General features: G+C 44.9%; 1 protein-coding gene and 1 long non-coding RNA gene across 5 annotated transcripts in view; one reads left to right on the top strand and one right to left on the bottom strand.

Moving 5' to 3' along the window:
* The window catches only part of col5a1 (procollagen, type V, alpha 1), a 67,167-nt gene extending 52,282 nt beyond the window's left edge, over positions 1-14,885 (top strand). Inside the window, exons 37-66 of one of the 4 annotated variants that reach the window (XM_054758269.1) lie at positions 12-65; positions 150-203; positions 674-781; positions 1,986-2,075; positions 2,465-2,518; positions 2,725-2,832; positions 2,911-3,018; positions 3,540-3,593; positions 3,669-3,722; positions 3,814-3,921; positions 3,996-4,049; positions 4,141-4,248; positions 5,828-5,881; positions 6,198-6,305; positions 6,376-6,429; positions 6,521-6,574; positions 6,655-6,708; positions 6,796-6,849; positions 7,011-7,118; positions 7,219-7,272; positions 7,341-7,394; positions 7,549-7,656; positions 7,752-7,805; positions 7,888-7,923; positions 8,005-8,058; positions 8,132-8,399; positions 8,476-8,588; positions 10,530-10,598; positions 12,951-13,184; positions 13,261-14,885. In XM_054758269.1, the coding sequence (XP_054614244.1) occupies positions 12-65; positions 150-203; positions 674-781; positions 1,986-2,075; positions 2,465-2,518; positions 2,725-2,832; positions 2,911-3,018; positions 3,540-3,593; positions 3,669-3,722; positions 3,814-3,921; positions 3,996-4,049; positions 4,141-4,248; positions 5,828-5,881; positions 6,198-6,305; positions 6,376-6,429; positions 6,521-6,574; positions 6,655-6,708; positions 6,796-6,849; positions 7,011-7,118; positions 7,219-7,272; positions 7,341-7,394; positions 7,549-7,656; positions 7,752-7,805; positions 7,888-7,923; positions 8,005-8,058; positions 8,132-8,399; positions 8,476-8,588; positions 10,530-10,598; positions 12,951-13,184; positions 13,261-13,407 (2,631 nt within the window). In that variant the 3' untranslated portion in view covers positions 13,408-14,885. Of the gene's footprint in view, positions 1-11; positions 66-149; positions 204-673; positions 782-1,985; positions 2,076-2,464; positions 2,519-2,724; positions 2,833-2,910; positions 3,019-3,539; positions 3,594-3,668; positions 3,723-3,813; positions 3,922-3,995; positions 4,050-4,140; positions 4,249-5,827; positions 5,882-6,197; positions 6,306-6,375; positions 6,430-6,520; positions 6,575-6,654; positions 6,709-6,795; positions 6,850-7,010; positions 7,119-7,218; positions 7,273-7,340; positions 7,395-7,548; positions 7,657-7,751; positions 7,806-7,887; positions 7,924-8,004; positions 8,059-8,131; positions 8,400-8,475; positions 8,589-10,529; positions 10,726-12,950; positions 13,185-13,260 lie in introns of those variants that run through there. The other 3 variants (XM_054758270.1, XM_054758272.1, XM_054758271.1) reach the window with 3 other exon arrangements.
* The window catches only part of LOC129170536 (uncharacterized), a 35,934-nt gene continuing 26,675 nt past the window's right edge, over positions 14,674-23,932 (bottom strand). The window contains exons 2-3 of the long non-coding RNA XR_008566628.1: positions 15,212-15,279; positions 14,674-14,797 (exon numbers count right to left, since the gene is read on the bottom strand). This is a non-coding gene — a long non-coding RNA (uncharacterized LOC129170536). The remainder of the gene's footprint in view (positions 14,798-15,211; positions 15,280-23,932) is intronic.

The following is a 23,932-nucleotide window of genomic DNA, read 5'->3' on the forward strand; positions in this document are numbered from 1 at the left end:
TTGTCTTTTAGGGGCCTGCAGGAAAGGACGGACTTCCTGGACATCCTGGACAGAGAGGAGAGACTGTGAGTGAGAGAAACAAAGACGTCCTGACTCATGTCAGTCAGTCAGAGATGTAACAACTCTTCATCTTCTTCTGGAACACTCAGGGATTCCAAGGGAAGACTGGCCCTCCTGGTCCTCCTGGCGTGGTTGGACCTCAGGTGAGCGGTTGATTTTCGTCTCTTCGTACAATGGCACCTCTCTGGAGGTTCGCACACAATCCAGCCCATGGATTTAGAATGAAAATTGAATAGAATTTCATTCAGAATCCAAACTGATGCTTCAGACATTTTGTACAGAGCGGAGATGCGATTTCCTCAATTCCTATGCTAAAAAATAAATCGATCTGTAGTACCCCCAGGGTGTTCGACATTAGAAGCATTTACTTCGTCAGACGCCAGGACCAGTACTCACCATGCATGAAGGTCGAGTACACGTCTCTGCTAATGGGAACAGTCATGATAAAGTGTCCTAAAAACTAGTGGTCCTCCCACACAACAAATGCTTCTCCTCCTCAACGCTATTTTTTTCTTATCATAAAAGTGCTTTTTTTCCCCTTCTTTCCTAATGCTTCAACTTACAGTACCTTATGTAATTGCCTTGTGTAATTACGTTGTCCGTGGTTCCACAGGGACCAACGGGCGAGACCGGACCGATGGGAGATCGTGGCCACCCCGGACCCCCAGGTCCACCCGGTGAGCAGGGTCTTCCTGGAGCTGCAGGGAAGGAAGGAGCCAAGGTGAGTCCTGATTTACACAGAAGGTCTCAGTGTCCAAATGAGGATTTAGCACCTGTATCTGTCCACCTAAAACAACCCACACGTGCACAAATGCACACAGACAACTATTTGGAGGTATTGCAGGTGTTTGTTTTTTTTCATTCACAATGTGTGTATTTGGCTGGAAACATATTGTGAAGACTGGAGCCGATCTCTCCATTTACGCTGCTGTCACATTGGCAGATCCGCTCGTCCCTCGCTATATCGCGGTACGAATATCGCTCCCTCACTATATCGTGCTTTTTCAAAAAATAATTAAGAAATGATTGCTGTTTTGTGGTTGACTGTGGCCTATTATTATAAAAACTACTTGAAGACAAGTTATATGTAGTATCGTGGTCACTAGACATCAGTCATGTTATGAGACATCACCTTTCACACTGCATGGAGGCTGTGAGATCGAATGAAACAAAAAGCTTCTCCTCTCACTGTGTGTGGAAGTGGTAAGTTCATGGCTTATTCTGCCCCACTCCATTTGAAACACTTAAGTTTAGAATAAGTAAACTGTAGAGGCTAACTAGTTAGTTCACTAGCTTGCTATGCTAGCAGCGGCCGTCTGTTATGTCCCTGTAGAGATCCCGTCGCCTGTACATGTGATGTAAACAAATGTGATGTATACTGTCTACAGACCTCTAATAATGTTAAAACATGTATTTAGAAAGTCAGAAATAGGATTCGATGCTCTATCGACAAAAATATTCCGTTTATTAATATTGAATCCTACTTTGCAGAAAGAGAAAGAGGAACGATTTACATCCTATTTGTATCCACATAAGGTAGCGGTCTGATTCCAATCTGAGGGTACTTGTTTCCATATGTCGTCCATGACAGTAATCAGACACAAACTCCAACAAACAAAATCCAGCCTAAATGTGATGTAAGCCTCCAATGCATTTTTACCTCAACTCAATTTGTCATCAAAACTATGAAAATAAGTTTGTGAAGTTGGTGATTCATTTGAAAAAAACATTTGACCCAATCACAGCACCAGATTTGGACAAATCTTTGCAAGGAAGGGTTAACTGGCTTTTTGGAGGTGAAAAATTAACATTGTAAACTGCACTGGGATTATTAGAAACCAGGTTTTGTCATTGTATGTAAGTTGCTCATGAATATAACCGTGATGAGAAGACTGGGAGTCATGATACTGTGTTGTCCACAACAGGGTGACCCAGGACCTGCTGGTCCCGCCGGTAAAGACGGCCCACCTGGACCCAGAGGTTTCACAGGAGAGAGGGGCCTTCCTGGACCTGTGGTTAGTACTGCCTTTAGATCTGATCGTAAATCTACAGCTTTGCCATTGCATAACACTTGTGGGCTATTAAATAACTGCGAGACTGTGGTGGAGTTCACGGTCGTGCAACCTTCTGTGGGCTTCACCAGAAGAATACTGTGCTCCAGGCTTGTTTGTTCATATTTTTTTTAATAAATTCTGTACTCCACTGCAACTTGGCAAATAGTTATGTAATCCGCTCTTACTTTTGCAGCACAGTGCTAAAGGTTTTAAAGAACTGTGTGCTGTCAACCTCTACTCAGGAGGTGGTCTTGTTCCTGCTGAGCCTGTTTGGGGAAAAATACACCCAGCACACGGAAGGATGTGATGTGTTTGTCTTCTGAAAAGCATCTCTTGACTGTGTTCTGCAGGGGGCTCATGGTCTGAAAGGCAACGAAGGTCCACACGGTCCACCTGGCCCTGCTGTGAGTGCAATCTACTGCATCTTCGCTTATCGTTTATTATTCCTTCCGGATTTCGGAGCATTGTTTCTTTAGAAGAATTCACACACTCTTCCAGGCTCTTACGTAACACAGCATAATGATATGCAGCTTACACAAGACAGCTACTTGGCACTGTGAGCTATATTGGCATTGTTTACGCATGTCAACTTACATTGGCGCTGCTGCAGGGTTCTCCTGGTGAGCGTGGCCCTGCTGGCCCAGCTGGACCCACAGGTCTGCCTGGACGCCCCGGCCCACAGGGACCCCCAGGCCCTGCTGGAGAGAAAGGCGGACCGGTAAGAACGTTTTTTTAAACAATGCTGTAACCTGCAGAGGATGCAGACAAACATGTCCTGATTGGATGTCACTTTTAGGGAGAGAAAGGACCTCAAGGCCCAGCTGGAAGAGACGGTATTCAGGGGCCAGTGGGTCTGCCAGGACCCGGGGGACCACCTGGACCACCTGGAGAGGATGGAGACAAGGTGGGTGCTTGATTGCACTGAGGGTGCATATTTGAACCACTTTTCCCCTGCAACACTCAATAATGGCTAGCGTTGATCTTCCTGCATGGAGCAGCCATCATCCCCTCTAAAAACATTTGTAGAGGAGCTCAGCCTTGTGTTATACACTCAGAGGATGATCTTTGGTGCTTTGCGGAGTGCCGTGATCCCCAACGAGCCAGGGCGGACACAACAGACAATACGGAGAGTGTTTGCCGCGTAGATAAAAAAGGATCTCACAGGCTTACACACTTTCTCATTAGAAGCAGACAAGGCGAGCGGCATCGACAAACTTAAAGCCAAAAGTAAATGCCTTCGGCTCTGGCGCTTGAATGGATTATTTTATCACCCTCCATTTGTGTGGGCTTTGTCCTGTTTTTGTCTGCTAGTAGCAATCATGACCAACAATATGTTACACGTGACAGCTAAAGAAGACACAAAAAAAGAGATACACTTTTCAATTTCTGAGAATTGACTCTTAATGTCATGTCTCTGTTCGTCAGGGAGAACTTGGAGAACCTGGCCAGAAAGGAAGCAAAGGTGACAAAGGAGAACATGTAAGTCCATATCCTCTGTTTCACTAGTTTTGTAATCATTTTTCATCAGTTATCATTCATTTGTGTAATCTACAGGGTCCCCCAGGCCCCACCGGACCTCAAGGCCCAGTCGGAGCACCTGGTCCTGCTGTGAGTGTCTACGGTTAGGGTTCTGGGTTAAATTGGCAACCTGAAGCTGGTATTTCCCGATGGTGATCTGTTTATCTGTGTGGGTGTGTAGGGAGCAGATGGTGAGCCTGGTCCCAGAGGTCAGCAGGGTCTGTTTGGCCAGAAGGGAGATGAAGGATCAAGAGGTTTCCCCGGACCCCCGGGGCCAGTCGGCCTGCAGGTTGGGAACTGTTGTGGAGATACATTTATAAGTCTCTTCACCAGTATTGCTGAAACGCTTTGTGAATTCGACAGGGCTTGCCCGGTCCACCCGGTGAAAAAGGAGAAACTGGCGATGTCGGTCAGATGGTAAGAGCTCATGACAAGTTTATAGGCCACAATATGAATTAATGCGGCATTATCGCTCATTGCAACGTGTGTAACATCTCTCACTCTAAAGGGCCCGCCTGGTCCTCCTGGTCCCAGAGGCCCCTCAGGACCTCCTGGTGCCGACGGCCCTCAGGGACCTCCTGGTGGTATTGGCAACCCTGGTGCTGTTGGCGAAAAAGTAAGCATCTTCTATTTCTACTTTGTTTTCTTAAAGGGATTCGGATTTTTTGACATGAAGTTGTATGACATCCCCTCAGCATTGTAGTCCCAATAACAGCGACTTACCCCCCACTTGGTCTCCTAAGTCCAGTCCTAGTCAGATTTCCGTGATGAAGACCATTGTTCTGCTTAGTTGCTGGGGACAATTAAGTAAAGATTTTGACTTCTAAAAACAATATGTGTTCAAAAGATGAAAACATTTGCATCACAAAAATGCCTTCTCAAAAAAGCAAACCTCACAAAACGCTTGCCCTTATATTTGTCTCCCGCCGTATCCCTGCGCACTGTCGCCTGTGCGTTCATGTGTATGTGACGAAGACACTCGCATCTTCTTCTGCTGTGGAACACATACGTAAACAGGATGGCCGCGGCGCTCCGTCGTGGAAGTAGATAGATAGAACTTAGGAGACCGAGTGTGGGGTAAGTCGCTGTTATTGGACTACAAAGCTGTTAGGGATGTCATACAACTTCATGTCAAAAAATCCTAACTATCCCTTGAAGTATGATTACTTCCAAGTACTTGAACTTTTGCACGTTTCAGAGAGCCGTCTCCTCTCCAGGGACGGGGGGATTCTGGCTCCACGACAGTTTGTGGCTTTGACAGCGCCCCATTGTGATTGGCAGTCTTGGAGTCTAGCGCCATTTGTGCAGTGATTGATTGTGGCAAATTATAATTTCACTTCTCTCTGTCTCAAATGGGCAAACAAATAAGTTGCTTCCGCACACATTCGCTGAGTGTATTTGGTTTAATGTTGCAGTCAGCTGGAAGAAAAGACGCGATGCAAGCAGCAGATGCAGTGTGCAAGCACTCCATGCCATGGTATAAAACAACCAGCATATTGCTCGACTGTAGTAGGCTAGTCTATGGTACGTTTACAGGACAATAACCAGTCGAGTGTGCAGACTCCTGAGCTCCCGGTGCAAATTAGGGTAGATGACGTTCCACTCCAAGGAGGTGGAGGTAATACAAACAGAGATGGAACACTTTCTTCCTTGGTCCATGCCACAGCCCTTTATAACTTTTGTAGTAGTTTTTTTTTTAGATGGTGACACAGCAGGCAAAATCAATTACCTTGAAGAGTCACAGCTCAATTCAGCTCGAATTCCGCTGAAATGGTAGCTGGCAAACGACTGAGCTCAGCCCCTCCCCAGCCCCCCCGTGAACACATCAGCCTTATAATAACTGTAATGATGAGGAGCTGTCAGTCATGCTGGCACTTTTGCTACTGTTAGCAGATGAGAGCCAGTGAGGCCCGGCAATGAGATAGGACGTGAACAACGTCTTATTTTGAGCATCTATTCATAAAAGAGTGGTTTTGTGCAATGGCTGGCAAGCCGCACCACACAGGTTGGCATAAGATGATGTGACAGTGAATGATGATAGCAGCAGACATGTAGGTGAGTCAGTTTGGAGGAGGGCGGATATCAGCTATGCCCCCCTGAGCGTCGGCCTTCTCTTTACAGACTGAAATCTCTCATGTCAGTTTCTTCTTTTAGGTCTGTAAAATTGATTCGTTTTAATGTCACTCTTTCTCCAGGGAGACGCTGGTGAGACCGGAGAGCCAGGTCTTCAGGGAGACGGTGGTCCGCCGGTGAGTTTGTTTTTTTCTTGAAATATTATCAAGAGTGTAGGTGTAACGAATGCCAGCCGGTGTTGGCTGTGTAAGCGTACGTTGGGAAAACCTCACTCCCTCGGCCTAAAGAGCCAGGTTGACAGTTCGGGCTTTTGTCCCAACGGTCAGCGCTCTCGACTCCCATTCCGAGAGTCCTGTGTTTGAGCCCAGCGCTGGGCTGGCTGAAACAGGCGGGTTACAGTGGTCCAGATTTGGCTATGAAAAACCACATCATGGAGCACTATGGTGAAGTGTAATAAACGATGCTATGATAATGAATCGTGCATGAATCTAGGGTCCAAGAGGAGAACGAGGAGAGAAGGGAGAGGCTGGTCCAGCTGGTGCTGCTGGACCTCCTGGTCCTAAGGGTCCCCCTGGAGATGATGGTCCCAAAGGAAGCCCAGTGAGTTCTCCTCCATACTCAAATGAGTCTCGTCTCCTGACAGTTTCATGGTAACTGTGATGACTTTCAGGGTCCGAGCGGCTTCCCTGGTGATCCTGGTCCCCCAGGAGAGCCTGGCCCAGCTGTGAGTATGTTGTTGTGAACTCTTGACTGCATTGACCACGTCTCTACTCATTTTGGACACATGACTGAGGTTCGGTTCTGTTCTTGTGCAGGGCTTAGATGGCCCACCTGGTGACAAGGGAGATGACGGAGAAGCTGGCCAGGCAGTAAGTGCCTTGGTGATCTCTGAAGGTCAATTTATATTACTGGTTTCTCACAATTTGACTCTGTAAAACATTGCAACTAGGGTTCCCCTGGACCCACTGGAGAGTCTGGTCCATCTGGACCACCAGGAAAGAGAGTGAGTACCTTCCTGTGCTCTTGTTCTATCAATGCTGTACCTAATGTTGTATTCCACAATACAAATATGTTGTGTTTTCCTGAATAGGGACCTCCTGGAGTGACAGGACCGGAGGGTAGACAAGGAGAGAAGGGAGCCAAGGTAAGACCAAGTAAAAGCAGATCATTACCAAGTATAGGTTTAATATGTAGAAATACACGAGCATTCTACTTTAAAGTTACATGGATCGATACCACTCAATGCAGTGAGTAGCCAAAGCGGAAGTAAAATTGTTTGCTTGTTGTTTTGTATACGTCCAAAAGGGTGAGCCAGGCTTGGAAGGTCCACAAGGAAAAACTGGTCCTGTTGGACCACAAGGATCACCTGGCAAACCTGGTTCTGAAGGTCTTAGAGGAATCCCTGGCCCTGTTGTAAGTAATACTGTCAGAAAACTCAAGTAAATGGCATTAAACTGCGTGATTTATCTAAATGGATTTATTTGAGAGCTAAAAAAATGTTCATTGCATGCAGGGGGAGCAAGGTCTCCCTGGTTCTCCTGGCCCTGACGGACCTCCTGGGCCGATGGTGAGTTCAAGTGTTGACCAATGATAGAAATGAAGTGATGGTGACTGACCCCAATACTCCAATCTCAGGGTCCCCCAGGCTTACCTGGTTTGAAAGGAGACTCTGGTATCAAAGGAGAGAAGGTGAGCCAAAAATGTGAACTGTTAAAAAGACTTATGCACTCATTTCTTGAAAGATTGATCAGATGTGTTGTTTGCCTGCAGTTATCAGGCCTTTCGGCGCTAATGTTTGTGTTGGTAATGTCATTGTTATTGTGCGGTGTTCTGTCCTTAACAGGGTCACCCCGGTCTTATTGGGCTTATCGGACCACCAGGCGAGCAAGGAGAAAAGGGTGACAGAGGTCTTCCAGGTCCACCAGGAACGTCTGGTCCTAAAGGAGACAATGTGAGTGAAAAGGCCCACTTATTTATCACAAAGCGAGTCGTAAAAACGTAATCACCAGCGTTCAAGTCAACCCGGTCACCACTTTCTTCCTTTAGGGTATTGCTGGTCCTTCTGGTCCACTTGGTCCGCTCGGTCCTCCTGGATTACCCGTAAGACTGTGGACATCATACTGTACTACTGTAGGTCTTGTTTGGTCAAATGACGATGACATAATTATCTTTGTGTCTTTAGGGTCCTCCTGGTCCAAAAGGTGCTAAAGGGTCAGCGGTAGGTTGCTACACATGTTTCAAAAGTAGCCAAACACCTTACAGTCCTTCACAATCAAGTCTTTAATTTGGTCTGTTTTAGGGCCAAACTGGACCGAAGGGAGAGACTGGTACACCCGGACTTCCCGGCCCTCCTGTAAGTTATATCAGCGTATGGCTTATTACGGATTGGTATATGTATAACTAATCAATCCTTGTCTCCACAATAGGGCCCCCCTGGCGATGTCATCCACCCACTTCCCATCCAGGCTCCCAGCAAGGGCAGGACGCGCAGGAATATCGATGCCAGCCAGATGATGGATGACGAGGCGATGGATGCCAACTACAAGGACTACGACGACGGCATGGAGGAGATCTTTGGCTCACTCAACTCCCTCAAGCTGGAGATCGAGCAGATGAAGCACCCTCTGGGCACGCAGAGCAACCCCGCCCGCACCTGCAAAGATCTGCAGTTGTGCCACCCAGACTTCCCCGACGGTTGGTATTTCACGTGCGATGCCGAGAGGTATAGATCAAATTAAAATGTGTCACACCTCTTTGGACTGTCGGGCAGGCGAGTACTGGATCGACCCTAACCAGGGCTGCTCTCGGGACTCCTTCAAAGTCTACTGTAACTTCACAGCTGGCGGCGAGAGCTGCATCTTCCCCGACAAGAAGTCTGAAGGGGTGAGTGGCGTGAATAAACACGTACATGAGAATACGACTCCCCCCCCCCACTATTTTTAACCTTCAGTGAGGCGGAAAACATACGCTGAGCTACTCCAATCACACGCTTTAAATAATCACTTCTTTCAACAGTAAATGCCCATGTGACCAGCCTCCGTGAGATTACTTGGGATGTTTTTACAGATACCATGCGGGGGATGACTCAGACCTCACTCCCCACGAGCACCAAGTCATTATGCTAAACAGTCTCACGCGGGGGAGAAGCCCCGCAATCTCCAGTTTCATCTCCAGACAGACTGGCATTGAAGCAGGCACAGTTTAGATTGTTTTTGGTTCATTATGTAAAGATGAGAGTGGCAGCATGATGCGTTTCTCTTTTTTTTCGTTTCGGCGGTTGAGTGGCGGCCATTTTAATGAGGCCTCTCGCCAAGCCCCTGAAGAGCGGCCGTTAGCTTAAGCCAGGCATAATGAAGCCCACTTTTTTCAAAGGAGGCTGCTCTTATATGTGCCCGAGGTGGAAAACAATTGTTAGCCGAGCGCTTCCTGTAATGGAACAAGCTACTGTGCTCCACTTGGAACAAGAAGACGTCGTCCGCCACATCATTCATTAGGACATTAAGCCAATGATGACAGTTGTAGATGGAACCCTGCTATCTAGCTAAAGACGCATTCATCACTGTCAAAGCGCTGAGGTCTGCTGGTCTTTATAAATAGCTGGACAGGAAGCAACAGAGCTCAAAGCTCCCAGCAGGCCGTCACGTCTTCATTAATCTCTGTGTACTCCTGAATTTTACAGCAGCAATTAGGTGCCAGCTGCAGTTTGTTTTAGACAAAATGGCACAGCAGTTGCTCGGGTCCATTCCAGAAGTCTTGTCAGTGTCTCGGCGCTAGGGGTTGGGCATCGTTTCAATTCCGACGATTACGGTTGCGATTTCCTGTTCCTTGTTTTGAGTCCGGTTCCTAATGATTCTCGATTCCTATGCTTTTAAGAGGTGGGGTCATGAAGGTTTGCATGGTTGAAATGAGGGTGCTTAATGATATGAACATTTAATAGATCAACTTTACTATGCATTTCTTAAAGGGCTGTTTTCAACCAGTATATCAGTTCCATCCAACCATTCAACTCAAATGTAAATCTTACAAAGTTTCTTTTAACAGGAGTTCACTTTCACAAAAAACGTTTACTTTTGAAAAGTGCTGTACTTTATTTGTGGCCTCAATGTTGATGTAAGCTATTTTTTATGATACCCTTATTTTGTTAATACAAGTAAACAGGATGTAGCACAAAGCACTGTTATTTTGAAGGCCTCCCTTGTCTATTGTTAACGGAACAAACAAATGAATTAACTTGCCTACCTGCACCTCCCGTCCTTTATTTACAGCGGATTTCCATATCAGCTCGCTTCCTGGAACCCTGGGTCACGTTGGCATGAGACAGACGTCACGTATTTGACTTGCCTTATTCTATTTGCTTAGAAGAGGCCGGACGTAGGTACTCTTATTTCTACACCATGAGTGTGTGAACATGAATCACATCGGCCGTGCACCCTCCTTTGCATGATATCATTGTGTTGCAATTGTTGCAATGAGCTGACCGCTCTTTTTTATGAAAGTTAATCCAAACTTTTTAGCCGCTTCTTCTTTGCTGGTGCTTGCCGGCTTCTTCGTCGGCGTTTGCAGATGTTTCTTTCCGTCGGCAAAGTGGGCATCGAAACTAGAAATGTAAATAACAGAATTTGAACGATCCCTGGAGAATCGCAATGTTAGTCCCGGTTGTCATTGACGCTCGAGACTCGATGCCCAGCCCTACTGAGCGCAGGTGCAGACGACCCCCCCCCTCTGAGTACCAACACGAGAGGGAAAGGGTGAAATAATCAGCTCTCCCTCCCGTTTAACACTAATGATTTTTCCCTCCTCCTCTCTGTCGATCCGTGCCCCCAGGCTAGACTCACTTCCTGGGTAAAGGAGAACCCCGGCTCCTGGTTCAGTGAATTCAAACGTGGTAAACTGGTAAGCCGGCCTTTCCCAAGTCCCTTTCCCTTCCCTGAATGCCTCTTATATTTTACAGAGCAAAATGGCAAAATGGCCCAAAGACTCGCCAGGCACATGGTATAGTCACTACAAGAGAGGTTCCCTGGTAAGTGGCCCCCCCTGCCTGCCTGCGGCCCCCTAAACCCGGCTGAGGCTGGGATTGTGTGGGCCCGAGGCTCTGCATGGTTTTGCTACTGCACCTGAAGTATGTATACACGGGCACAAGGCTTGACTTGATGGTGGTGCATGATTCAGCATGAGACGCATGCTCCTTCAGTCCAGCAGCACCAGTGAGGCTCTTCAGTAGACTCTGGAGGACAGACAGTCCTCCCTCTGCTACATGATGAGGGTCTCACCGACAAGTGGTTGTATGTCTGGACCCCGCTGACTCAGGGCGCATTACATTCAATATTAGTACTGCGCCTTTGCTAATAATACTGTGTGTAGCCTTTCAGTGGCCCTATTTGTCCACACACACTTGTATGGAGTCCTGTCTTGCTTGTGAAGAACCCTCCATGTACATTTACAAGTTGGTTTTCAGCATTAGAAGGCAGGCTTTCCTCCACAAGAGGGGAAAAAGTGGTCTTAGTGTAGTCGCTCTGAGTCTAGCGGGTCAGACACTCAGTCATCAGCCAGGCAGGGGCTTCTGGAAAGTCAGTCACTGATGACTGGAGGATGTGATGATGAAGAGGTAATGTTCCTGCGGTGATGGCCGGCTGGCTTCACACACTGGTGGGTTGGGGGTGGGGGAGGTAAGGCAGAAAGGGAATGGAAAGCAGCATGATGACCGACACTTTGAGCCGCAGGGCCGACACTCCTCCATCTGAATCATTTGCCACATTTACAAGAAATGGAAGCTCGTCCAATGTGAGTGTCGGCACTGTGGCTCAGGAGATGCATGGTGTGTGTGAATGTGCATGAAAAGAAAAGGAAGCAGAATGCTTGGCTCCTTTGGCTGCAGTTCCGCATGCGCCCAGGTAGTCCTGTTTGTACAAAAGAAAGACGAAGCCACAATGTGGACCTTAACGGATCCATCATGGTTGGTATGACAAACATCATCATCCCATCTCATCTTAATGGGATTTGGCTACAATCTCTGCAGCAGAAACACTAAATGGAAAAGATAATCATGATAGCTTCATTAAGAGCCTGTGAGCATATCATTACTGCAACACCACGCCTGATGGGAGACATTTGACATCTTTTAGCGAGATTAGCTCGCTCTCTTTTGTGGTAATAAACACAGCGGAGCTTTCAATTGGCTTCTAAGTTGTTTCTGCAGCTTTCCTGCAGTTTACTGTCCAAATTCTTAATTCTGAACCTTGTAAGTTTTGATCAATGAGCATAACAACAGAAGGACGCTGATTTGCATGTAAGACTGTTGTCATGGTAACCACAGACTAGAAGGCCTGTGAGAAGCTTCGTAATGTAAGCTCAACTTAAAAAGGCCGTTGTCATTTTCCATCCATCTATTTTCTACAGTATGCCGCTTATTCTCATTAGGGTCACAGGGGTATGCTGGAGCCTATCCCAGCTGAGGGCTGGTGTCCAGCCAATGGCAGGGCACATATAGACAAACAACCATTCACACTCACATTCATACCTATGGACAATTTAGAGTCGCCAATGAAGCTAACATGCATGTTTTTGGAATGTGGGAGGAAACCAGGAGTACCAGAAGAAAACACTGTTGCCATTTTGAAAATCGAAATTAGAGGTTCATAATGTTGAAGGCAGTGGTTCTCAACTGGTCTGTATGTGGGACCCACCCGTCAATGACAAACAGCGAACCAAACTGTCGACATTTTTGAACGTAAACTTCTCAAATATCTCATTTATTTAATAAATCGCATTTATTTATGACGACTTTAAACGCAGAAAGACTGCTGGCAATTGTTAGGGGATGTTACGGGCACTAACTTTTGAAGGTGTTGCAAACATTATATCCTGCCCTTTTCCTGCTTCCTGGCATTTCTGCAATGAGTGAGGAGGAACGGTGACAACAGGAGCAGTAGAGCACAGACCTGTCCTGTAGCTGGCAGCATTCAAATGATAAATCCAATAAGTCCATGACACAAAACATGATTGCACTCCTACAATTGCTAGAAAGCGGTCCAGTAGATCACAAGACATTCTGCTTGGTAATCGCAACGAAGGTTGTCCAGGTAACGAAGGTTGCTGAATGGTTTGGACTGTGAGGAAGTGGTTTTAACTTACCGTCTTAGCCGGTATCAACATGCTACAATAGCATCTGGGCTCGTGTACCTCTCATGTTTGTTAGCTTTCCCCCTGCCGTCCTTTCACTGAAAAAGGCCAACATTTCCCTTCCAGCTCTCCTACGTGGACGCTGAGGGAAACCCCATCGGCGTGGTCCAGATGACGTTCCTGCGGCTGCTAAGCGCCGCCGCCCGCCAGAACATGACGTACAGTTGCCACCAGTCTGTGGCCTGGCACGACCAGGAGCAGGACAACTACGACAAGGCCATCCACTTCCTGGGCTCCAACGACGAGGAGATGTCCTACGACAACAACCCTTACATCCGCGCCGTGGTGGACGGCTGCGCGGTAAGAATCCGCCATCGTCATTTGCTAAAGTGTCTTCCGTTCCCGAGGTAATTACCGCCATTCTGTCTCTCTGCAGCTGAAAAAGGGCTACGACAGGACAGTACTTGAGATCAACACTCCAAAGGTGGAGCAGGTGCCCTTCGTGGACATCATGTTCAACGACTTTGGTGGCCCCTCGCAGAAGTTCGGCTTCGAAGTGGGTCCCGTCTGTTTCATCGGCTAGAGACTGAGCAAAATGGAGGATAATTAAGAAACAACACTTATTTTTGTTCTCTCAGAAAAAAAAAAAATAGGACAATTCTATTTGTAAAAAACAACTTTTTTTTATTTCCGTAATGAGCAAAATTCTGTAGGATGAGAGGAAATAACCTTGAAACCTCAGCGTGCCTTCTCCATCACATGCAAGTTTTGAAACTGGATGTCACACCACCTTTGACCTGTGCCATCAACATTGTAATCTCCCGCCACGGACTCCATTTTGGGCTTTTCTCCTTTCTGTCGTGCTCATTTCCCCGCTGGCCACTTTTGTCCGCTTTTTCTGTCGTTTCTGTTGGGAGCTTTGTTTGTGCATAATTGTCTCTTATATATAAATATATAAATATCTATAAATAATTTTTATGTTTGTAAGTACATTCTGTATATTGTTTCTGATAGTGTTTATTGCTTTCTGGCTTCAAAACATGCATGTGACTCCATTGACTGGGAAGCAGGAGACGGTGGATGACATCACAATGTGGCCGAAATTCGACTTTAAAAAAACCAAACAAAAAACAGCATTGGGAACTCCTTTTCTTGCTGCAGTGTTGTACTTTTAAGAGCAGAATGGAAATAAACAAGGAAAGAAAAAAACTCTGGACATGTTGATTTGCATATCAGAGGAACTGGTTGATGATGTCACATCGCATGTTCATCAAAACCCAAAGAAATCGCAACAAACAAACCTTTGGTGCTATTTTTCTCGTCTGTGGTGCTACGGTTTCTGTCTTTCTCGTTTGTGTGCGACACAGGTGAATCTCTGCTGCAGTCTTGTTTGTTTTGTGTTTTGTTGATTGTGGGGGTGTCTGTGTTACACGTTCAGTCCATTTGCTCTGCGCATCCGCTCGCTTGAATATCGGAATGAATCGGAGCGCCCCCCGACGGTCGCTGTCTGCGTTGCCGCGCTCAAGACGCCGCAACAATCCAAAGAGCGGGTTTTTGTGATGCCCTCCTGCCTAAAAATGACAGCTTTAAGTGGCTTTAAGTCAAATAATCTGCCATGGTGCTTTTCTCTGCCAAACAGGTCCAAGTTTTTTTTTTGTGTTCATTTTTGAATAATGATGCTCTTTGTTGAAACTATGCACTCTCTCTGCTTATGACCACTAGTATCTACCACAGAATTTCTACAGGCCTTCACAAATAGGGTTTTATGTGTTTCCTTTTGTTTAATAAAATTATTAAAAAAAAATAAAAATGTGACTTGAACAATTTCTTTTCAGATTTCTCAATAAGCTGGCAGATGGTTAGCTTTATTGTTTCTTTGCCATAACAACGGACACATTTCTTGTACATTTCCACAACTAGCATTGAGGCTGCCATTCTTTTCTTGTCTGTTTGTTTTGACCCTCTTGTCAAACCTGTGTACGGACAAAAAGAGTAGAAGATATATTTGTTTCCTTTTTTCCCCTCAAATGTCAATAAATTCAAGTTTACTGTGGCCATCCACTCCTTTGTATGTCATTTGAAGCATTAAAACATATCTGTATGCATGAAATTGTAAAGTTTGCTCTCTTGTTGTCATGAATGTTTTGTCCCCATTGGGAGTCCAGCAGGAGAGAAAAAAACACAGAAAAACTTGTAACTCCACCAAAAGCCAATGTTTCTTTGCAGGATATTTATTGTACTATTTAATAAAAAGATATAATAAATGTTAAAATGTCACCATAGTGTAAGTGTAAGCGGATGTGTTGGGAGAGACGGCGGCCGCTTTAGGACACTTCCTGCTTGTGTGTGTTGCCTTGTGTGTGTTGACATGTCATCATGGAGCATACCTGTTTGCTGCTCAGTTATGCTTCCTTCTTGATCTAAAACGGGGGTGTCCAAACGTTTTCGCCAAGGGCTGCAAACAGAAAAAAATCTAAGGATGCCGGTTGCCACTTTGCCATCTTTATAAATATTTTTGTATTATAGAAAAAGGATTTGAAGAAAAACAACCAGAAAAATGAAAGGATGCTGGTGGCCACTTTGATATTTTTATATACGCTACCGGTCAAAAGTTTCTCTGGAGGAAAAAGCAACATTTTTAAGCATGAAGATGGTCTCTCTCTCTCCCTTTGTTAATTCCCTTTTTTCTTGCCATTTTTGGAGCAACAAATTAGTTTCTCCTGTCCAATGCTGTTCAACTGATGTTGGCGAGGGCATGGTACCACAGTGTGTTCCCAACACTGTAGGAATTAGCTGCACCTCTTGCAACTGCCAAGGCTTGATCAACCTCCACTTCTGCAGAACAGCTTTAAATTGTTGACCCATTTTGTGGTCCCTGAACCAAGCCTTTGTGTATAATTCTGAAATACACATCACTTTTTAGTTTTGGGTAACCTTACCTTTTTTTTAACCTCTGGCACTTCACCACTTACATTTGTACCATTTCAAGCTATTCATTGGACTTCATCCACTTATTTCAATAAATAACTGCAAAAATTGGGGTGTTCTAAAACTTTTGACCAGGAGTGAATTTTTTTTTTTAATACAATTTTTAAAAAACAGAAAAAAGTATGCCAGTGGCCACTTTGATATTTTTATATACGGTATACTCTTTGTTTTATAAAAAGGCTAAAAAAAAGAGCAAAATTCCAAGCCAAAGATTTGTGTAATTATTAGTATCAACATATGTTTTTTCTTTTACATTGTGCAGGGCACGTATAGACAAACAACCATTCACACTCACATTCACACCTATGGACTATTTAGAGTCTCCCACTAACCTAACGTGCAATGCAATGTGGGAGGAAGCCCACGCACGCACGGGGAGAACGTGCAAACTCCACACAGACATGCCCAAGCGGAGATTCGAACCCAGGTCTTCCGGACCTCCTGACTGTGTGGCCAACAGGCTAACCACTCGGCCACCGTGCGGCTGTCATATTTATTTATTTATTTATTTATCTGTACAAAGCTGCTAGAAGGTATCACTGAACAATTAAAAGGTTAAGCTCAAATCACGTTTTCCTTAGCTTAACTTGTTTTCACACTTGAATGTACACTAAATACTGATCTGATGATCAGTCAAGATAAAATAAAGAGGACCATCTGCATCCTTTCAATGTAAATCAGTACAATCATTCAGCGTGAAACGCATCACGAACTCCATTAAAAGGTCTGTCATGTGCTCCGGTCCGATTAGGAGGGTCAAGCAGGCGGCATCAGTGGAGAAATTTGCCCCCTCCCGCGTCCATATGCATAATTGCTTTGAGCCGGAGGATGCTCTGCTATCAGAAGGCGGCGTACGGCGCCAAGTCTCGTTGTCGATGACCCACTTGCATGAGAATAAGACAAGTGGCGAGATAGCGCGCTAACACAGGCGCCGCCACGTTGGGAATTTAATAACCGGCTTTTCCGCTCTGGTGGGCTTCCAGATTGAAGCGGCTGATGGTTCCGTGTGTCAACACACTGAGGTGATTAAAGATGGCCACCGGGGCGTCACACAAGACATCTGCACCATCACTGTGGCGTTTGGACAACAAGATCATTTTCACTAGTTTGGCTATCTGACCATAAACATTATTCCACTTGCAAGGTCAAATATTGCAAGAACTTCTTAAGAAGGTTCTATGGTGCTAAGACTCAAAAAGAAGAAATGGGAGTCAGGAAAAAATATTTTTGATTAAGCAATTTATTGCAAACAAGCATGCAAGTGAAATAGGCTGATCATCAGCTGGTCAAAAGTTTAAGAGCACAGCCTTTAAAAGGCAAAAATGTGGATTGAATGTGATTGAGTGTCAGGTGTTCACACTGTCACGATCGCTTGATGGCAAAGGCAAGAACGCTTTCTCTTTTTGGACGCGATGGGATTGTTGAGCTGCATAAGCGAGGCCTCTAACAGCGCAACATTGCTGCTGAGGTTGGACGCAGTAAGACGGTCATTTCAAACTTCTTCAAACATCCTGAAGCTCATGCAACAAAAAAAATGTCACCTGCCCTGAGCCGGAGGATCCCATTGGCTGTCTGTCAAGACACGGAACCACCCTCGGCCCAAATGGAGGTTGTTACTGGTGCTGAGTGCAGTCCAATAACCATCAGACGCCATCTGCGAGAGACGGCCTTTAAGAAGAAAAAATCTTCAAAGGCTTCATGTCCTGTTTGGAATTTACAGGAGGAAAAGTTGTCTTCTCCTGATGGCTTCCAACGTTACTGGCATGACAAGGACATCCCACCTGAGATGTTTTCCACACGGCACAGTGGAGGGGGCGCCATCATGATCCTTCAATGGAACAATGGAGCTTCAGGTTGTGCAGGAGCGTCAAACGGCAGCTGGCTATGTGGAGATGTTGCAGGGGACGTCCCTCATGACTGAAGGCCCTCGTCTGTGTGGTCATGACTGGCTTTTTCAACAGGACAACGCTGCACTTCACAAAGGACTTCTTCCAGAGGAATAAGCTCACTCTTTTGGACCATCCTGCGTGTTCCCCTCATCTACATCCAATGGAGAACATTTGGGGATGGATGGCAAGGGAAGTTTACAACAATGGACATCAGTTCCAGACAGTGGATGCCCTCCGTGAAGCCATCTTCACCACCTGGAGCAACATTCCCACTAGCCTCCTGGAAACACTGGCATCAAGCATGAACAAACCCATTTTTAGATGATTAACACGAATGGTACAGCTACTCATTACTGACTCTTTTTAACAACATTTTATTTCTATTTTAGGGAGTTTTTCTTTCCTTTTTTTTGACACTGGTCTTAAATTTTGTTCGGCTGATGATCAGCCTATTTCACTTGAATGCTTGTTTGCAATAAATCGCTTGCTCATAATGTTTTTATCTCCCTCCCATTTCTTCTTTTTGCATTTTGAAGCTCGACTTAGAACCTCCTTCACATCCAACAGTGCAAAATGTACATTCTTGCAATTCTTCAACTGGTCTTGAAATGTTCATGGTGGTATACTGTCTTTTCAACAGGCTGGCTTTCTTCTTGCTTTTGACCGCCCACATGGCCTTATGTTAGCAATTAGTGGGCAAGAAATGTCTTTCTTGCCATCCTGTGACTGGCACAATACAACACTGGTGACAATGACAGCATCGCTCTACCTTCCTCTTCCCTTCCCTCCGATGTCTTCAAAGGGTGAGTCATTTCATTTATTTTAGTTTTATTATAGTTATATATAGTTTATCAACTCTCTAGCTCAACCTAACTGGTTGAGACAGATGGCCACCCCACAGAGCCTGGGGACTGTTTGAACTTTCTTCCTTAGAGGGAGTTTTTCCTTGCCTCCGTCGCCAAGTGCTTGCTCATGTAGGGTTCAGTTTCTCTGAAATGTATAAGGAGCGTGGTTGTGCTCCATGTGTAAAGGCCTTGAGGTTACTTGTTGTGAATTGGCACTAAGTAAATAAAGTTGAATTGAATACCGTCTGACCCTGGAACAGGTTATTTCCATTTCCAGTGGGGGGAAAACTTTATGAAATTAGAACAACTTGGAAGTCAACCAGTGCCATGGAACTTGTTCTGTCTGACTTGAAAGATTCCACTGTTCTACTTCAATGGTGGTCGTCAGCCATGGTTGACTGGGAGGCTTTGGGGAGCTCCGAGTGGGGGATTTCTGACTTCCCAGCTGTCTCGAACGCAGCATAATTTAGGAGTTAAGAATACATTGTGAAGTTAGCTGGATAAAACTTTTGTTGCCGTGTCGAGCATCACCCGTTTTTCCTGTCTTAAGTGCACGACTACGGCTTTATTTTTAGGTTCTTATTCCCAGGTTTGAACGCACGCTGCTGCTGCTGCTTCTGCTTCTCTGGAGCTCTGGAAATAGGGTCTCCCCGACATTGAAAAGTGCTTGCTGATCGGAGCACCTGAGGACACATCCTGCTGGTGGAACGTTTATGTTGGTTTGGTCCAGTTGCTAAAAAGTGAATGAAATGGTTCAGTCAACCTGTTTGTCAGATTTGAAGTGATACCCAACACAAGACGCCTGGGAGACAATAAAGCAACACTAATTAGCGCTGCATGTTAAAACCACCTGGATCTTTGCTATTGGTTTTGACAGCAGGGTGCGTGATGTCAATCAACCGAACGAGACTAAAAGCCATTTCAACGTGTTACAAAAAAATCACTACTGGACTTAAATCAATTAACCAGCTGGTAGCAATCGTATGTTTCTGGTAAAAAAAAAAAAAAAATTGTAACGAGTGAGCTTGTGTTTGTATTTTTTTCTCTTTTTTCCCCGCTGATCTTTATTCTGAGGCAGAGCGTGGACCTGTTGCAAAGGCGCTGAAGCGGAGATGACAGTGATGAATTACTACGACGTGCTCCGACCTCAGTCCGTAACATAACACTTTCATCATTCCGTCTTTTTTTTATTTTTTTTATTTTTTTTTATATCTGACACCTTTGATAGGATGCCAAAAACTGACACATTGGGATGGAAAACCATCTAATAGAACAACGCACAGTTTCTAGCATGCTATATTAGAGACTACAAGGGTCAACATCTTTGTCTGTAACCAGGAAATAGCCCAAGCCTCCCCCTCTGACATACAGCACCCATCAAACATCAATATCTCCTGCGCTACGTCTCCATGCTAATGCATGCATATATCACATTTTACTGGCCTCATTTGCATCAGCTAATAACAGAGCCACAATTCTATTTTTCTTACTTTGTTATTCCTCAATGATTTAATGGCGAATAAAAGCCCGGGAGGCTTTGCCCCATCGTCATGAAATATTCAGTCCCGCACAAACAGACATTAAAATGATTTGATCGCCCACGCGTTTGTGACTCAGGCTGACAGATGTTGACTTGGATTTACAATGAAATTACACCCAACGGAGAATATCTTCACGCCCGTTGTTTACAGCAGCTAATGAGCGGCCATATTGGCTATGTATCACATCATGTGACATGTTTATAAAATCCAAAATGATGTATAGTTTGACTGATGCAATCAAGCTAACAAAGGTTGATAGGTTGACATAAGGTAGATGTGCCTTCATTCAGTTCAACGGTAGAAAAACAGCACAACGTTTTTTCATGTTTTTCAGCATTTTGGTCAAAGAATTTGAAAAGATGTGACAATCTCAGAGGAAGACATAGGGTGTAAAAGCTAACCATCTACCGCAAGCGTGCATGCTAGCTGGCTTTATAAAGGTGGTTCTTGGTTTACGTACGAGTTTCGTTCCTAGACTGTGACATAAGTCAAGTTTTGGTCTAAGTCGAATCTGACATCTAAATTACCGTAAATTCCGGACTTAAGCCTCACGCACTGAATTTTAAGAGAGAAAAAGATTTGTGCATATACATGTACATATATAAGTCATAGGTGTCCACGTGGTGGGACTCATCGTTTCTCCCGGATGACAGCGCTTCTCACCTTATCTCTAAGGGAGAGCCCACCCACTCCACAGAGAAACTCATTTCGGCCGCATGTACTGTATATGTGCATGTCTCAGATCAAGGGTACCCTTTGCTGTCTTCAACTTCACTTGAGTAGTATTTGAAGTAGTTGTTCTAACAGTGTGTACTATCCCTATCACTCTGACGTTTATAGAGTGAGGAAGCTTACCAAACCATCAATTCAGCCTGTTCATGTTTTTATTTTGCGCTAGCACGGCTATGTTGTAAAAAAGTGTCTCTATTTGGACATTGAAATGTTCCATGTAAAGCATGTCTACTTTTGTTGTGAAATTAACAATATTTTCTCTGATCATTTTGTTATGATTTCTACTTAGAATTAGTGATGATTACAATGGTATATATTCATGGAATAATTACTCAACTCTGCAACTAAAGTGATTTTTTGTGTCTAAAAGAGTAAAATAAGATTATTTGAACAAAAGTCTAAAACACCCAAATTTCGTGTCCGGCCCGTTATGTACGTACACTTCAAGCTCACAGCGTAAGTTGCGTATTGCTAGTAAATATTGAATTAGAAAATAAAAAGTGCCTTCTTGGGCCAAACAAAACTTGAGTCCTTCCGCCGGTTATTCGCCAAATACGCGTTCAGCAGGGGAATGTTTCGTTGTATCCGCCATTTTGTGTTAGCGTAATGTACGTTCAGTCACGACCTTGGCAGCATCAAGCAGCATCTTCAATTCAACAAGCAAACGGCGGTTTAACAGCCATTGTCAAGTCCAAGGTACGATTTTTTCATTTTTATATATATTGGAGAAGATCTTTATGCACTTTGAAATTATTTTTTCGCCGGGTGAGTTACAAATGTTGTGTTTATCGAGCAGTGTAACTCGTTGTGACAGCCGTTGTTTTTACCTCTCGTAGGTAAAAGAACACGAGAAGTGGGCAAAATTATTCATCATTACTGGTCGGATTTGACTTACTTTTATCCGTCGTATTATATGTTGTTGACATTTATCCGAACCAAATAAATTCTAGTGTGTTCGTTGATAAATTGCTCCGTATTTAACCCGGAAGTGATCGGCGTGTCCCTCATGGGAGGTCAAAGATGGCCTTATAATTTTAGGTTTTTAGCATGATAATTCAAGAACCACTCACTCAGTGCATTTCACTGAATCCTGGCTCATGTTGCCACAGTGCTGCAATGATTAGCTTGTATTGTGGAGTTGATGGGTCAAAGTTGATGTCATTACAGTGGAGTGAACTTGGGAGGGTTGCTGTGGGAAATGGAAGATGCCTCCAGCTCTGGTATGTTGGGTGTGTGTTTTGCGATGTTTGAAGTTTGTGTTGATAACATTACCAAGGTCTATCCACCAGTTTGACATTTTACCCAAAATGTAACACTTGGGTACCCTTGATCTGAGCCATGCACATCTGCAATCTTGTCCATTCGCTCATTTCCCAAAGGTCATGACCGTAGGAATGTAGATTGCTAAATGACTCGTGAACAAGACCCTTAAACTCCTCCACTTGGAGCAGGATCTCATCCCGGACTGGTAGACGGCACCCTTTTCCAGGCGAGAACCACAGACTTGGAGTTGTTAATTCTCATCCGAGCTGCTTCACACTCAGATGCGAACCAATCCAGTAAGAGTTGAAAGTCACGGCGTGATGAAGCCAGCGGGACCGCATCACCTGCAAAGGATCAGAGACCCAATCCTGCAGCCACCAAACGGGATCCCCTCAACCACCCGGCTGCTCTGAGAAATTCTGTCCATAAAAGTAATGAACAGAATTGGTGACAACGGGCAGCCCTGGTGGAGTCCAACCCTCACTGGAAACCAGTCCCGACTTATTGCCGGCAATGCGGACCAAGCTGTGATGCCTGTCACACAGGGAGCAAACCGACAATAACAAGGCAGTAGATGGCAGCGAACACCGCTTGGCTGCACGCTTGTGCTTTTGGCAGTGGTAATTGAGCCCACACGAAAGAGTCAAATTGGTGCACCCCCACTTGCTCCCGTCCTTGTTGATCTACTACATTAATAGCGGCCTGCTGTTTGGGTCTTGCAATGGGGGGTCTTTATGAGCTCGTCTCTCAATACCACTGCACTGCAGAGGAGACGCTCCCAGCTTCAAAGCCGGTACTCATCTCTGCATCCTGAAAATAGAGCGACGGGTGCCACTTGGGGGTGGTGGGGGGGCAGCACAGTACCATATGGCCTCCCTTCTGGCCCTGAAAGCAGCAACCTTCTCATCAAGTGAAGAATACTTTCCAAACTTCTCCTGCTGTGAGAAGTCGATGGTTAAATATTCACTTTTTGGACCGTGAACTGCGACGGCTTCAGAGGCAAAGATGAGCAGCACGACATTTTCAATCTACACTCCAGCGCAGTTTGTGCTGTGCAAACTTTTCTTTCCTTCAAGATCCCAGATGTTTGGAATGCTCCCCTGACAGCAGCTGAGAGGAACAAAAGTGATTCGCAACATAGTAATCACATTTTTCCTGTGCATGTTAATGATCTCTGCTCCGAGTTATTATGCAAAGCATGAAGCGAGCAGACTCGCGTGTTTGTTACCTGCTATCCTGCAGGGAAAGCGTGGCCGCCCCGTGTGGCGTATTTACACATCAAACACCTCCCCCCACGTCACGGACTCTCTGCTCGTCTCTGATTTGGATTCTATGCTTTCTTTTGAAAATGAAAAACAATATCACACGCGTCTTTGCAGATGACATTTAATGGCTGAAGTTAATACAAGAACAATGTGTCATCTCTCACCGTAGAACCTCGAAAGGCACATACTAAAATTCACATTTCAAACAGACTTTCCAGGAAAAGCATGCCTCTAAAGCAGGGGTGCCCAAAGCGCGGCCCGAGTCGCGGCACATTCTAATATAATTTAACAAGAAAACTAAAAGAAAGAAAAAAACAGCAGCAGCAAATATGGAAAAATCTGCAGTAATGTTAAAGAATAAAGTCAACATATTGAACATTTTGAATTTATTCTTGGAACAACTTTTTCCGCAACCAAATTAAAAAAAAATTACAACTTTATTCATTATTTTGTTTGTTTTTTCATAATATTACAACTTTTTAAAAAATTACTTTATTCTGAAATTGTTATACAATAAAAATTGTACAACCCCCCCCCCCCCCAAAAAAACAGTCGTGGCCCCCAGGCTGCACTTTGGACACCCCT

This window comes from Dunckerocampus dactyliophorus, chromosome 17 (assembly GCF_027744805.1).
Source record: "Dunckerocampus dactyliophorus isolate RoL2022-P2 chromosome 17, RoL_Ddac_1.1, whole genome shotgun sequence".
NCBI classification, from domain to species: Eukaryota; Metazoa; Chordata; class Actinopteri; order Syngnathiformes; family Syngnathidae; genus Dunckerocampus; species Dunckerocampus dactyliophorus.